At 40.9% G+C, this 15,517-nt stretch overlaps 2 protein-coding genes across 4 annotated transcripts in view; one reads left to right on the top strand and one right to left on the bottom strand.

The window, feature by feature from the left end:
- Positions 1-4,939, bottom strand: part of prr33 (proline rich 33) — a 40,916-nt gene extending 35,977 nt beyond the window's left edge. The window contains exon 1 of the mRNA XM_060838858.1: positions 4,812-4,939. The gene's annotated coding sequence lies outside the window, so the exon portion shown is untranslated. The remainder of the gene's footprint in view (positions 1-4,811) is intronic.
- A 1,515-nt stretch (positions 4,940-6,454) lies between these two features.
- Positions 6,455-15,517, top strand: part of LOC132824413 (troponin T, fast skeletal muscle isoforms-like) — a 46,335-nt gene continuing 37,272 nt past the window's right edge. For all 3 annotated transcript variants that reach the window (XM_060838857.1, XM_060838856.1, XM_060838855.1), the window contains exons 1-3: positions 6,455-6,560; positions 9,481-9,524; positions 14,456-14,475. In XM_060838857.1, the coding sequence (XP_060694840.1) occupies positions 9,502-9,524; positions 14,456-14,475 (43 nt within the window). In that variant the 5' untranslated portion in view covers positions 6,455-6,560; positions 9,481-9,501. The remainder of the gene's footprint in view (positions 6,561-9,480; positions 9,525-14,455; positions 14,476-15,517) is intronic.

The raw sequence follows: 15,517 nt of genomic DNA, 5'->3' as shown, positions 1-15,517 counted from the left end.
GTCAACTGTGCTGAGTGGGAATCCTCAGTTGAAGAAAAAAGGAGTCATTGGAAATGCCGGTGTGGAAGGGTGCATCATCAGAACAGATGTGATGAAAATGGAGAAACTGGGAGAATTAAGTCCTTACAGGAAGCAGAATGTGAGGAAGCGAAAAGTGTATGTTTTTTTTACCATTTCTCAATCTGGGATAGAATTTAAATTCTTTTTGGAGTTTGTTGAAACTGCATCGGCAGACAAATGACAATTGTGTGCAATTCTGGTCTCCTACCTATCAGAAGGATGTTGTGAAACTTGAAAGGGTTCAGAAAGCTGTTGCCAGGGTTGGAGGGTTTGAGCTATAGGGAGAGGTTGAATAGGCTAGGGCAGATTTCCCTGCAGCGTCAGAGGCTGAGCGGTGACCTTTATAGAGGTTTATAAAATCATGAGGGGCATGGGTAGGAGGTGAAGTCTAGAACTAGAGGGCATAGGTTTAGGGTGAGTGGGGTAAGATACAAAAGAAAACTTAAGGGGCATCTTTTTCATGCAGAAGGTGGTGCATGTATGGAATAAGCAGCCAGAGGAAGAGGTAGAGGCTGGTACAATTGCAACATTTACAAGGCATCTAGATGGGTATATGAATAGGAAGGGTTTGGAGGGATATGGTCGGGTGTTGGCAGATGGAACTAGATTAGGTTGGGATATCTGGTCAGTATGGACGAGTTGGACCTAAGGGTCTGTTTCCGTGCTATACATCTCTATGACTGTATGACTCCAGTCAGCCCAAGTAGGAACATTGGGTCCTATTAACACTAAATATACAATTTACTTCTACAAACAACCATATTTTGAGGATGACAAATGAGAATGACCCTAACTTCACTGAACCAGAATACTCTAAAGTTAAGTATCTGAGAGTTTTTGTGTAATGGAAGGGGTGTGGGGAGGGGAGTGTGTTAGCAGGCAAAAGGGAGAGGTAGGTGATGAGTATCTCACAACAGTTGTGAAGTTGGTAGGACTACTTCTGCTCCAAAGCAAGGTTCCCTTCTTTTTACAAAGGATCACTTTTGTAAGTCACAGCTGTTAAGGCAGACCAACCACCTTCCCTGTTCATTAAAAATGAATTCTCTAGAATGGTCCTAAAAAAGTGAGTCTAATTAACATTTGCTTACTAATGCTCGGTTTGAGTTCCACCAAAGCAACTTACCTCAAACCATCAGCAGAACCTTGGCCCAATCACTTCCTCCACCTCTGCTGTATCTGCTCCCAGGAGGAGCAATTCCACTCCAGAACATCCCAGATGACCTCCTACTTCAAGGACCATAATTTCCCCTCCCACATGGTCAACAATGCTCTCCAACGCATCTCCTCCACTTCTGCACCTCCGCTCTTGGCCGCCAACTGCAACAAGGATAGAAGCCCCCGAGTCCTCACCTTCCATCCCACCAACTTCTGGAAAACAATGCATCATCCTCTGTTATTTCTGCCACCTAAAATCAGACCCCACCACCAGAGATATATTTTCGTCCTCATCTATATCAGCATTCTGCAGAGACCATTCCCTCTGTTACTTCCTCATTAGGACAACAAACCCACCAACCCATCCTCCACTCCTGGCACCTTCTCCTACCACTGCAAGAGGTGTAAAACCTGCATCCAAAACTACCCCCCTCACCTCCATCCAAGGCCCCAAAGGATCCTTCCACAACTAGCAGAGATTTTCCTGTACATCCAAACAACTCATCTACATACCATTGCTCTTGATGAGGTCTCCTCCACATTGGGGAGAAAGGACAAAAACTTGCAGAACGTTTTAAAGAACATCTCTGGGACACATGCACCAAACAACCCTGCCACTCTATGGCTGACCACTTCAGCTCCCCTCATGACTCTGGTAAGGACATGCAATTCCTGTGTCTCCTCCACCGCCAAATCCTAGCCACCCAACATCTGGTGGAAGAATGACTCATCTTCCACCTTGGAACCCTCCAATAATACAACATCAATGTCAATTTCACCAGATCCTCATCTCCCCTCCCCCCCACCTCATCCCAGATCCAACCCTCCAACTCAGTATCGCCCTCTTGAACTGTCCTACCTGTCTAGCTTCCTTCCCACCTATCCACTTGACCCTCCATCCTTGGGTGGCATGGTGGCTTTGAGCAGCATAGTGGCTCAGTGGTTAGCACTGCTACCTCACAGCACCAGGGACCTGGATTCAACTCCCATCTCGGATGACTGTCTGTGTGAAGTTTGTACATTCTCCCCATGTCTGTGTGGGTTTGTTCAGGTTTCCTCCCACAATCCAAAGATTTGCAGGTCAGGTGAATTGACCATGCTAAATTGCCAATAGTGTTAGGTGCATTAGTCAGAGGGAAATGGGTCTGGGTGTGTTAATCTTCGGAGGGTTGGTGTGGACTTGTTGGGCTGAATGGCCTGTTTTCTCACGATAGATAATATAATCTAAGACATTTCATGATTGCCCTCCATTTGCATCTATCTAATCGCTTCCAAGCTATCGTTCCCCAACCACCACCACTTATCTCTCAGTGCCTCCCCACAACATTCCTGATGAAGGTTTGTACCCAAAACGTTGACTCACCTACTCCTCAGATGCTGCCTGACCTGCTGTGCTTTTCCAGTGCCACACTTTTCGATTCCACTCATTGACAAAAGAGTTGACCTCTTGAAGTGAGGTCAGTGACTGCCTTTGACATCAAGGCAGAATTTGATTGATTACGGCATCAAGGAGCTCCAGCACGTCATGGTCAATGGGGTCATAAATTGAATAAAAGAAGATTGTTGTTGTTGTTGTTGTGATGACCAATTATCTCAGCTCCAGGTCATCATGACAGGAGTTCCTCAGGGCACTGTCCCTTCATCTGCCTCATCCATAACCTTCTTCCCCATCATAAGTTCAGAAGTGGAGATCTTAACTGATGATTGCAGTGTTCAGTTTCATTCATAACTCCTCAGGTAATGAAAGACTTTTCCCCTGAGAATATCTAGACTTGAGCTGGTAAGTAGCAAGCAGCACTCATGCCATCTAAATGCTAGACATTGAACATAAACATGGTAGAATCTAACCACCTATTCTTGACATTCAATAAATTAATTACCGTCATCATATCACCAAGTGTTAAGACTCTGAGGGAACCAAAGGATAATGCATATCAGAAATTGTCTGAACAAGCCACTTGTATACTGTGACTCCAAGGATAGGTCACAGATTAGTTATTCTCTAGTGAGGAACACAACTAACTGCAAAAAGTCTTACCACCGTTTACAAGTTGCAGGTCAAGTGTTGAACATAATAATTTTCAGTTGTCTGGATGTGTGCAGCTGCAGCAACACTCAAGAAGCTTGACATTGAACTGATTTGATCAGAACCTCACCACATTCACTCTCTCCACTATTTGTGCATCATGGCTTCAGTGTGTACCATCTATTAGATGCACTGCAACAATTTTCTGAAGTTTATTCAATTGTTCGTCTGAAAACTGTGACCTCTACGACCTAGGACAAGGGCAATAGGTGCATGGAAACGCTATCACCATTACTGCACATTGCAAAAGCTCTGGAAAACTACTAATCAACACCTTCTACTCACATCTCAGGAATGAAATAAATAAAAATGAAAGGTGTCTGTTGCCTTTCACATCAAAGAAATGAAATAAACAAATTTATTACTGGCCCAGACAGATGCACGGATTGAGTGCGGGTCATGCCAGTGCTGTGTGTGTCAGCATTACACATTACACTTCAAATTTCTATCCAGGATTTTTTTGCTCTGTGTAGAGTTATTTAATTCCTGTGATTAACTGACAGATTACTAACAGATATGGTGAATAGCAAAGGGCAGAAGATGGAATAGAAAAGTTTAATACAGCTTAATACTATCATTGGATACCAAGATCAGCAGCAATGCAACATGCCTTACATTTCCAACCTAAATGACTTATGTAGAATGGAGGATTAAACCAATGTCACTCATTCAGAATATATCGATTTCACACCAATCCACCTATTGATGGCAATAATTTGTCCCATGGCTATACTTTAGACTTTGTGACCCCCACAGGGAGTTTTTCTTTATGGTTTAGTGAAATATTTTCCATTGTACAATGTTAACTGATAACAGGATTACTATGTATTTCTACATTTGATATTTGAAAAAAAGATGACTGAAGAGAGGATATTTCAATAACACTGGCTGGACACGAATTTACAGATGGAACTGTAATGAATTTCAGGTGAGTAGTTTATTGCTCAGGTCAGCATTTCCATTTCCTTGTAAATGTCTGATGTAAAAATATTTAACTGGAAAAATGAATTCCACATTTAAATGGAGAAATTTTAGATTCATGGTAGAATACATCCTAAGTTACCTGTCCTATTGATGTATTGTGAATCTAAAGTCACATCAAGTGGTGCAGTTGGCATTTTACAGTTAATACAGATAAAATACTGCAATATTTGATTGCTTTTCCTTTTGTCATGTAATTTAATCCAACTAGTAATATTAGATCAGTGGCTTAAAAATTGAAAAAAATATATTGGTGCAAAGCTGTTTCAAAGAAATTAAAAATCGGAAGATTTGTGAGTCACTTTTATATTATCTCGGTTAATTACATTAGTTTCTAATCTGCATTTACAATATTAACTGTACTGGCTTTGGCATATTTTCGGCCTTTCACAAACCCAATTAGGTTCACTTATTAAATTACATTAGCGCCGCCACATCAAGGTCCCCTTGGGCTTTCTGTTTTTCCACTTTCTATTTTAGATTTCTTTTTGTTTGCTTAACTAACAAGGCTAAAGTAAACGGCATTTACCTGCAGCCTTGCAGAGAGGGTTTGGGGTGCTTGCTGCAGCTTGCAGATCCCTGTTAGTTCGCTCAGTGAGATTTGCTGCTCAGACCCTCGGACTGCAAGTTGGAGAGCTCATCCTGCACTGGCCTGTACCTTCCTGCAGCTGGAAGGGAAAAGCTAACCTATGCCCAAAATAAAAATCGCCTGTGGTGTTTAGTACGTGGGCATTCATTAAATTGCCTCTGCTCCATACAGGGTGGCGTGCCGTCTCTCCGATACAGGGCGTATTTCCTTTTCCCTCCCTATTGGTTTTGTAACATTACCTAGAGACAACGAGTTTCTTTTAACTGGATTCAGGGAAGACTGACCCCTATTGGTTTGAGGCTTGGTATTACACCATCGTTGGTTCCTTAATGTGTGTGTGTGTTGGCAACTGGAGTGGGGTAGTGCTGACCTTCGTCTTAGGAGAGACTGTTTTGTGTGTGTGTGTGTGGCAGGGTTGGGAATGATGGAGGGTATGTGTGTGTGTGCCTTGGAGGGGTAGGAATCACATCTTGCGCACTTATCTCGGGGGGCTGAATTCAAACGATTGTTCGCTAGATCCGCCGTGAAATTAAAGCACACATTTAATTTAACATTAATGAACTTGAAGTTTGATGCTGTTACTGGGTAGTTGGCCTTGAGTGAAGTTTTTTTTTTCGCGGTTCACTAAGGCATCGTGTATTTGCTATTGAACATCTGACTTTTTTTTTGCAAGACTCTAAGCATTTGTAATCGTCAGTTGACAATCTATAGTTTGGAATGTCAGTGTTAAAAATCGAAACAAGACTTCCTTAAACCTTCGATACAAAAATCTTTGAAATGAAAGGAAACATAGCAGGATGACGGGGGGGACGATGGGAGGCACAAATTCTATGATCCGCTGTGGTTTGAACTTCAAATTCCTGGGTAAATAAATTGGTTGGTGCACAAGTTTATAGACACCCACACAGATCACACAGAGCCAGGGTTTATCGCTAAATAAATCATAGAATTCCCACAGCGTGGAAGCAGGCCATTCAGCCCATCGAATCCACACCGGTCCTCCAAAAAGCGTCCCAGCCCAGGCTCACTATCCCACTCCGTGGTTAACCTACACATTCCTGGACACTGTGGTAAATTCAGCCAATCCATCTAACCTGCGCATCTTTGAACTGTGGTAGGAAATCCACGCAAACACGAGGAGGATGTGCAAACTCCAGGCTGGAGCTGAGCTCAGCGCCCTAGTGCTGTGAGGCAGCAGTACTAACCACTGAGCCACGGTGAGTGCTGGAAACCCCCAGCAAACGCTCTGAAAGCACTGTCAATGCACAGCTGAGCAGCCAACCCCCTACAGAGAAGGTACTTATAAAACAGAACAGTTCAGAACGAAAAGGACTGATGATTTATCATTCGGGACTTTATTCTCTGTAGGTTGGGTTGCCACCTCCAAATCCAGCAGAAATTTCTGCTTGCTATCCTCGGTTCCACAAATAACCAGATGAGCATCTCCTCAGTGTTGCCGCTTCCCTCTTTCCCATGCCCAGTGCATCTCGATGAAGGCTTGCTAAAATTAGCCAACTCTCTCTCTCTCATCCCCCACCCCCCGTATTCTTCAAGTGGCTGAGACCAATCCGACTTGCCCGCGGCTCGGATTTCACTATAAGACCTGGACTGACCACCTTGTGAAGCTCAGCAGACCTGACTGCCTGTTAAAGCCACCGGGGATCCTCCCTCCACCTGCTTCACTTTGCGGTAAGATCCTCACGCCACTACCTCCATTCCATTCCCATCCCTCTTGACGAACCTTCTGGCCAAACGTAACCCAGGTTTAGGGAGCTTCAAACAGGAAGGAGGTTTCAGACACAAGACGGTGTTAATATTTGGGTGAGAAGCTGACCAGGGCCGGTCAATGACAGAGGTCCCATCTGGGCTGTCTAACAGTTTGGTCACTATCGTTCATCAGTTACTAAGACTTTGGAAGTAGTGGGACTTACCTGATTAACCGTTAGATGTGTATTCGATGTAATACGGGCACCTGTTCGGCTGCTTTGTGTTTGTCTTGTGAGGAGATCAACCCTGGACGGCGTTGGTCTGAAATGGGGAAACAGGTTCTTCACATTTTCTGAAAACAAATCCGGAAGAATGCGCGGTGATAGAATTTTCCATCGGGTTTTATTGATGTAAAAGGAGGGAAAAGGGCCGGTTTGATTGATTGAATCAATGAGCCCCGCAGTGAGAATGCAGCGATAGGGTCATGGGGAATGTGGTTTTTCTTTCCACTGTTTGGCTGGGACCACTGTGAGGGATCTGAGTGGTTTCAGCATCCGGCAGCTGAGACGAAACAGAGCCAATTCTGATTGAATTTGTAACAAAAACAATCGCTCATTCCACTAAAAGAGAACTGATGGAAACATGAGGATGGGGGTGGGGGGGAATATTGAAGAGAAACTGGGCAAAGAGAGAAAGGTAACTAGGGGGCAAAGAAGTCAGATCAGGCGGGGTAGATTGGAAATAGGCAGAGAGAAAGAACCAGGAGAGTTATTTGGAAGTGGTAGGAGAGGGGGAATATTAGTTTTAGCTTTATAGTGAGGAACTCCTACTCCTGCCTCACCTTCTCTCCCAAACTTTGGGAATCTGTAGAGATTCCAAGAGCTCAAAGTTAAATATTTTAAACAAGTACATGAGGTTTTCGCGAAATTGGTAAGAAGACACGGAGTCATTGGGACTGGGATAGATACATGTTGGGAAAGGCTATTAGTGCAAACTGGGTTGATATTATTATGTAATGTGCTTGCTGGAAATGTGCGGGGGTTTAATCTAATTTATTTCATTAACATTCGTGCCTTACTTTAGCGGTGGCATTAACGAGAAATGAGATTGAATCCACAGCCAGGGAATGGGTAGCAGCTGCAGGCGGATTACCTTTCGGGACAGTGAGAAGCCATCGCCTAATTAGGAAGGAGAGCGGCGTCTGGGAGAAGTATTTCAGATACCCTTAGAAGCTGAAGACGTGGAAATAGGATCTGGTGAAGACAGGCGCAGGACATTCTCAGCTGTTGGCTCTGTGGCCCATCTCCTTTTCTAAAGACGTTTCCATTTTTAAATGTGTCCATCCAGTTCTCCGAGCACCTGAAGAGCCCGAAGATGTGATCGCGAATGGAAGTGTGTGTAAGGCGCCTCTCCCACAGTAGGTGCCTGCGCTTCTCTCTCTCTCCACCTCTGAGTGCAGCATTTACTTCTCATAGCCCCAGCAGGTTCCCAACAACTTTACAGCCAATTAAAACATTAGTTACTGTTCTGATGTAAGAAAACAGGATGATAAGTGGAGTTTTGTTTTTCATTTGGATTTAAGCGTGTCCCATTTTCCATATCAGTACATGTATTAAAACTTTCTATACACTCTGAAAGCACGTTTTCATATAAAGTGGGAAATTTAAGATTTTTGTATTGTTTTCACTGACGAGATTTTGTTTTGGGGACGAGAACATGAGCTAATCAACTCAAGTATTAGAAAATGTTTCCTTTTGTTTTTCCTCATTCAGTTCTGGAGCTGAGGTACACAGGCCTTAGCTCTGTGTAAGATCTGAGTCAGGCCTTGAGTGCCCTTCCAGTTCAATAGTCCCTCACATCTCTCGCTAGAACAATGCAGAATGCAGGGTCCCCGAGGAGAGTTAGCACAGTGCCTCAGTGGGAGCCAGTCTCATCAGGGACATATACCAGGCAATAAACCAAAACAGAGATCACTATACATGCCGGATGAGGATGAAAAGGGATTGTTGTAATCTTTCAAATGATGGCAAGAAAAGTGCTGGAGAAATTCAGCAGTGATACCGGACTCAAACTGTTGACCCTGCTTCTAGCCCCACAGGCCTGCTGAGTTTCTCCAGCAGTTTTCTGTCTTTATTTCGTACCTTCCAGCATCCGCATTAGTTTGCAGTGAGATTAAACTGAGCTGGTAATGTCAAACCACCATTGGGTTGTCACGGAAAGCGAATTTACACCGAACCTTGGGCGGAAGGGCAGCGGGAATGGCTCCAGGCCGTCTATACTGGCGGCTTTTCCAAAGGAGGGACAAGGGGAGAATCTCATTGACCAGAGGCCTGCTGTAGGCCGGAGAAACTCTTCCACCGGAATATTGCTTTCCTTGTCCTCCACCCTCGCTCTGGATTGAACCAAGAATGCTGTTTGAGAGTGGACAGCTTTCTTTTCCGCAATTTCTTTTTTTCTTCTTCTTATTCTGAACACACGGGAAAGTTTGAAACCATTGTTGAGGTACATTTCCAAGCTATTCCAAGTCATATTCCAGTGCGTATCAGGGAAGTGGGAGGGAGCCCACTATCTTATTTTGCCATTCCCAAATGGGTTGGTCAGGGTTGTGCTGAAAATATATAAATCGACAATCCCATCAGTATGTGGGTGGGGGATGTTAGTATTCTGTGTATGTGCACAGTTGCTGCTGATATTGCATGCAGACTCCTGTATTACCGGCAGCGCTATTTTCCCTGTATTTTTGTTGACTGTATCAAAAAAGGGCAACATTAGCTCTGCACTGTTAATGAGGCTATTTCTGTTCGGCGGTTCTCATTACACAGCGTATACCTTAAATTGTAAAGCCGAGGAGGATGCTCTTTGTAGGCCATTCTCACTGAGATTTTCTCTTTGGTTGTTACAGGTCTAAGGTGCTCAGTTCAAGATGTCTGACACGGAAGAAGTGTAAGTATATATTTGAAGTTATTTTAGATAAACTTAGCTTATTCAGTGTTGAGGATGACCGAGTCTCACCTCCAGTTCAGTTTCGACACAAATACAATGTTAAAAATGTTAACTGCAGACCAGACACGTGCCTTTGTAACTCCTTTTGAGTTTTTAAAGACTTAAAAGCAATGCCAGTGTGAGTTTGCACCGGTGAGTAACCTGTTGTTTTATCTTCTTTTGCAGGTATGAAGGTAGGTCCAATCTGTGGCTTGTTCGCACCGCTAGAAGGAAGTCAAGCTGTTAGGCATGCATACATTGTAATTGTTACCAAACAGAATTGTTGTAGAATGAGAAATTTTAACGCTCAATTGTTTGCAATTAATCACTTTAAATGCACTTTGCAGAAGCCCTGTAGATTATCGTTACGATGTTTAAAATTATTTCAAATCAGACATAAATTCTGGGGGCGGCTGCATTTGAAATTATGGAGCATGTCAACACCCCCACCCCGGTACCAACAAAGCAAAGGTCAGGGGACATTGTAAGATCTGGTCTTCACTAAAGTAGAATTAGAGACTTCCGGATAACTACGGCTACTCTGATGTATACTTCTGAATATCTCGCTCAATACTGAGTGATGTAGGATGGCTGAGCAGGGGAGTGGGATGGGTGTGTGTATGTATATACATAGGGTAGTGCAACCGAAGACAGCAATGTGGCAGTCATGTTTTTTAGTGAGGGGAGTTGATGTAATACTGCGGCTTCTCCCCACCATACAGAAATAATTTGAAGCTCACTTTTTCAAAGTATCATAAAATGGTTACAAATACAAATTGAGGCAACTTGACTCATCTTTTCCCTGCTAGCACTCAGCATTAGCAATCTAGTTAATCCCACTCCTGATAGCCTTGCAGGCTTTCTGTTCGATTTTCAGGTATTGTCAATTCCTTCTGAAAGTTGCTGTTGAACCTACCGCCATTATCTACTAAGGCAAAGTGGTTCAAATCCAAACTACACTTGTGTAACATAAATTTTCTTCACGTCATCATTGGTTCCTTAATCACTCACCTTAACTCAGTACCCTCTAGTCCTTGGCCCTTCTATCAATTGAAATAGGTTATCCCTATCTATTGTTTAGATCCCTCATGATTTTGAACACTTTTATCAAACCTTCTCTGTCTACATTACTGAAGTCCCTTATTCATGGAATGATTCTCAGAAATCTTTTCTGCATATTCACTAAAGCCGTCATTTCCTTCGTAAATGTTGCTCCCTAAATTTGGCACAATACTCTGGTTGTAGTTAAACCAGTACGCATAGGTTTAAGTTATTAATATAAATAAAGTAAGTTAATCATCTGACAGTCAGCCCCTAAGGATCTCCACTGTATTCCTCCTGTCCAAAAAGATAAATGTTCACCATTTATTTCTGTTCCTTGTCAGTCAATAATAACCATGCTGACATTGTCTCTTTTGTTTCTTGGGTTTCAACTTTGCTGGCAAACCTGTTATTTGGCATTTAACCAAATGCCTTTAGAAAGTCCACATACACCCCGTCAACTACATAGGGCTCACCTGTCCTCTCTCTTACCTGAATTCATGCTTGCTTTCCTTAATTAATCTACACTTGTTCACAATAGTGTAACATTGTCCCTGATTATTATTCTTAAATGTTTAACCACTGTGGATGTTAAATTAAATAGTCTGTGGTTGCTGGGCTCATCCTTACACTTTTTTGAACAAAGTGTCACACTTGCAATTCCCTATTTCTCTAAATCACCTGTATATCTATGCATAATTGGACAATTGTGGCCAATACTTCCACAATTTCCACCCATAGTTTCCTTAACATTATTGATAGGTCCTATCTGGACCTGATGTCTTTATAATATCTCATCTAGAATTTTATTTTTAGCCCTTTTAAATAGTGTTATATCTGTGTCCTTTTTGCCTGGATTCTTCAGCTGTGTCAGAAGAGGCACATCATAAGGAACAGGTTTGGCTTCTGTATAAATGCCATTAAACTGGTTACTAGTATTCACAGGGCTGTAAGTTTGCTAATGACACTTGAAACTTATTATTTTCCTATTGACATTGACTATGACAACTTAGAATTGACCCTGTAAATTTGACTTCACCACTGAACAAGCCTGTGATAAAGAATGTAGTTGAGATGCTGAATGAGCTAAAAAATGATAAAGAAGAAGTATTATGAAGGCTGGTTAAACTTATGTAATCCAAACTCTATTTTAAATTGTTATTGGAAGTACTGAAACCAACATGGACAGTGTAGAAAAGATCATTGACAAGTTGATGGAGTGGGTGGACAGGCAGCAGATGAAGTACAGTGTGGAGAGCTGTGAGATAATCTATTTTGATAGAAAGAGAAATTCAATATAAAATAAAGGATGCTTCTCCCAAGGATGTATAAAATCAGAGACCCAAGTGCATTGATGCATCAGGCATTAAATATGGCAGAAGAAAGTGAAGAACATGGTTAGTAAAGCACACAGAATCCATTATTCATGAAAGCATAGCAAACAACAGCAGGAAATTTATGCTGAACTTGTATATGACACTAGTTAAACCTCAGCTGGAGTATCGTTCATTCCTCTGAGTCCCAGACTTTAGAAAGAATGTGCATTGGAGAAAGTGCAGAAGAGGTTTCCGAAAATGATTCCAGAGATGAGAACCATTGAGAAACTTCTGTTATGAGGATATATTGGAGGGGTTGGGAGTGCTTTCTTTGGATAAGACTAAGAGAAAGTTTAATTGAATTTTTCAAAATCGTAAAAGGTCTGGACAAAGTAGATATGGAGAAAATGTTGTCACTTGCAAAAGGATAAAGAGTGACAGGCACAGATTAAAAGTGATTTGCAAAAGAAGCAAATGGAATGTGCGAAAAATACATTTTAATATAGTGAGTGATTCAGGTCTGGAGTTCTATACTGGATTTGATATGGGGGCAGGTTCAACTGAGACATTGGAGAGGGCATTGAATAATTATTTAATTAGAAATAATGTGCAGGGTTATAGAGAAAGAATAAAAGAAAAGCATGAAGTCATGATGCTCATTTGGAAATCTGGTGCAGACACAATGGATCAAATGGTCTCTTTCTGCAATGTGCATCGGTGAGGAGCAAAATAATGCTGGAGGGTGTTGCATAAGTCCAGAACAATGCTTTTATATTATTTAAATATTTACTTGCAGCCTTTTTTAAAAAAACAAACCAACATTTGAAATAAATACCTTTTAATGAAGCAAATGGAAAGTCAAACAGTGTACATAATGGTCAGTAAATTTAACCATGCTCATTTTACACCTCTGAAGGTTCAAGGTTCTGCCATTCTTCTTTACATCAGTTCGCCACTGCATTCTCAGTCAAGATTGGAAGCATGATTGCAGTTGCCAAATTGTGTTGTGGTTGATGTAATTCTTTAGCTTATCATTGTCCTTACGTGCACATATACGAATCCATGACTCTCATATTTTAAATTTGGGCAAGTCAGTAACATTCCCATTAAGTTGTAATTATAAAGTAATATGTATGTATATATAAAACTGATTATATAACCTGCTATTTAAAATTATTCTATATTTTCTACATATATAATTATTTTATATATATGTATTGATAGATATGCACAAAAGTATACCTTTATGAAGCACTTCAAAAATATGTTCATATTATTTTCAATTATTTTAAAACAGTTGAATACTCTGTTCAGATTCACTTATTTGTCTTATTGTTGACTTATTTCAGACTATGATTTGAATTAACATAGTTATCAATTTTTCAAAAGTACTTCTAAGTTTTTTTTATTTTATATTTTCTTAAATTGTATTTCAGTATTATGTAAAGCATTTCTCTGAGGTTGGAAGCTTCAATCATTGAACAGCAAACTCAGCTTGGATCTGTTGGTTATTCTTGGTCTTCTAACAATATTGAAGTCTGCAGTGCACTGCTATAATTATGAATACAGAGCAGTTCATGATTCATGGAAATTTTCTGTCTTAACTTTCCACCTTCCCTCTTCAATATTTTTTGAGTTCTCTATTTTCCTCTGTTAGCCTCCCAGAAGTTGTATCTTGTACCTCACTCCAATGTTTGTTATTTGCAGCAAAACATGAACAATATCCAGGCTTAGACAGACAAGTGGCAAGTAATGTTACCATTGCCATTGCTAAATTTCCCACAATCGGCATCCTATGGGTTACTGTTGGCCACAAACTAAGGTGGAGTAGCCATATAAGTACTTGACCCATCACCCTGAATGAATAAAAATAAATGTTTTGTGAATTGGGTGACATGGAGTTTTTTTTTGTCACAATCTCCTGAATATAAGCATTTTTAAAAATGGCTTCCACAGGCTTCTCTCCTTCTTGCTAGAAAGTGCTAATTTTCTACAATAATGTCCAAAGCAGCTTCCTCTCCTATGCCTTGCCAAACTGTTGACTATCTATCTCTTCACGTCATTATAAATAATGCTGATTCATTCCCATTGCCAGGTCTCTGGATCAGGGTCTAAGTAGCTGGTTCTTCATCTGTGAACCTGGGTAGTGGGTGTCAGTAGGTCAGATAAAGAATCATGATCGTGTCTGATCCTGTTCTGACCTCAGTTGTCTATTTGTGCACTTTCTAACAGAGTTCATTGATTCAGATATCTAGCTTACTGTTTTTTCTCCTGCTCAGCTTAGGAAGCTGTAACCAATTGTTTTGTTCCAAATTATGCTCTAATGAGAGAGGCTAATTTTCATCAGATTAAGGATAAAAGATGGGATGATCTAAGTAGAGTGGTTTCAGTTTTTCCCATTTACAGCTGGCTAATAGTTCAGAATTCTGTGCATGATGCTTGTATTCAACATCCATGGTGAGGGCAGCTTAAGTGATGAAGTCAGAGTTTGCTGCAAATAATCACCATCTATTATCTCTGGTGTTGGATTACAGAACATGAAGAACATGAAGAGGGAGGTAATGAAGATGATTCCCAATTGCTCTTCGTTTTTCCCAATACCATCGTTTACTTATATAACTTAACACCACAAACAATTCCAGCACTCTTAATGTTGTGATATTATAAAAGGCAGGCATTTTAGAATATTATTTCAAGCTAGTTACTAAGGTTCTATTGTTTTCTGCTGTCTTGCCCACTGAAGACTTCTTCATGTGTGAGCATAGGTAGGATCTGACTTTGCAGCATCCTAATATTGTCCTCACCTAATATCTACAGGTTTGTCTGGAATCAATACTTTCCAAACTTGCACCATTTAGAAGATACTCTGCATTTATGTTTTTTCTACCAAAGTAGATAACCTCACATTTATTCACATTATAGTCCATCTGCCATTTTCTTCCATATTCGCTTAATCTGCTGAAGCCTCGTTACACTCTCCTAATAAATCACATCCCCATCTAGTTTGGTTTCATCAGCAAATTTGGAAATATTACATTTGATCCCCACATCCAAATCATTGACGTAGGTTGTGAACATTATGGACCAAACACTGTTCTTTGCAACATCCACTAGTAACAGCCTGTCATTTGGGAATGACTTATTTATTCTTACCCTCTGTTTTCTGTCTGTTAATGAATTCCTAATCTGTACTGGTATATTATCACTAGTCCCTGAGATTTTTATTCACTAACTACTGTGCAAAACCTTATTAAAAACCTTATGAAAATCCAAATATGCCACAATCACCAGTTCTGTATCTATACTGTACTTAATATAACATCCTCAAAATATCTAATATGCTTGTCATTCTTGATGTCCTTGTCAATATATGATGTCTCTGCACAAATGTATCATTTATTTCTTAAGTCAATAGGTGTTCCATGCTTTATAGATACTAACATTTTCCCTAAAGTGTCTGTGTTTCACGTTTTTTCTCTTTCCTGTTTCTTAAATTATAGGCATACATTTGTTACATTCCAGTCTGCCAGAACCTCCTCAGAATCTCCAGACTTCAGGACCCCCCCCCCCCATTAATTTCAAGAAGAAATATTTATGTTT

This window comes from Hemiscyllium ocellatum, chromosome 18 (assembly GCF_020745735.1).
Source record: "Hemiscyllium ocellatum isolate sHemOce1 chromosome 18, sHemOce1.pat.X.cur, whole genome shotgun sequence".
NCBI classification, from domain to species: Eukaryota; Metazoa; Chordata; class Chondrichthyes; order Orectolobiformes; family Hemiscylliidae; genus Hemiscyllium; species Hemiscyllium ocellatum.
This window is presented reverse-complemented; position numbering and strand designations above follow the sequence as displayed.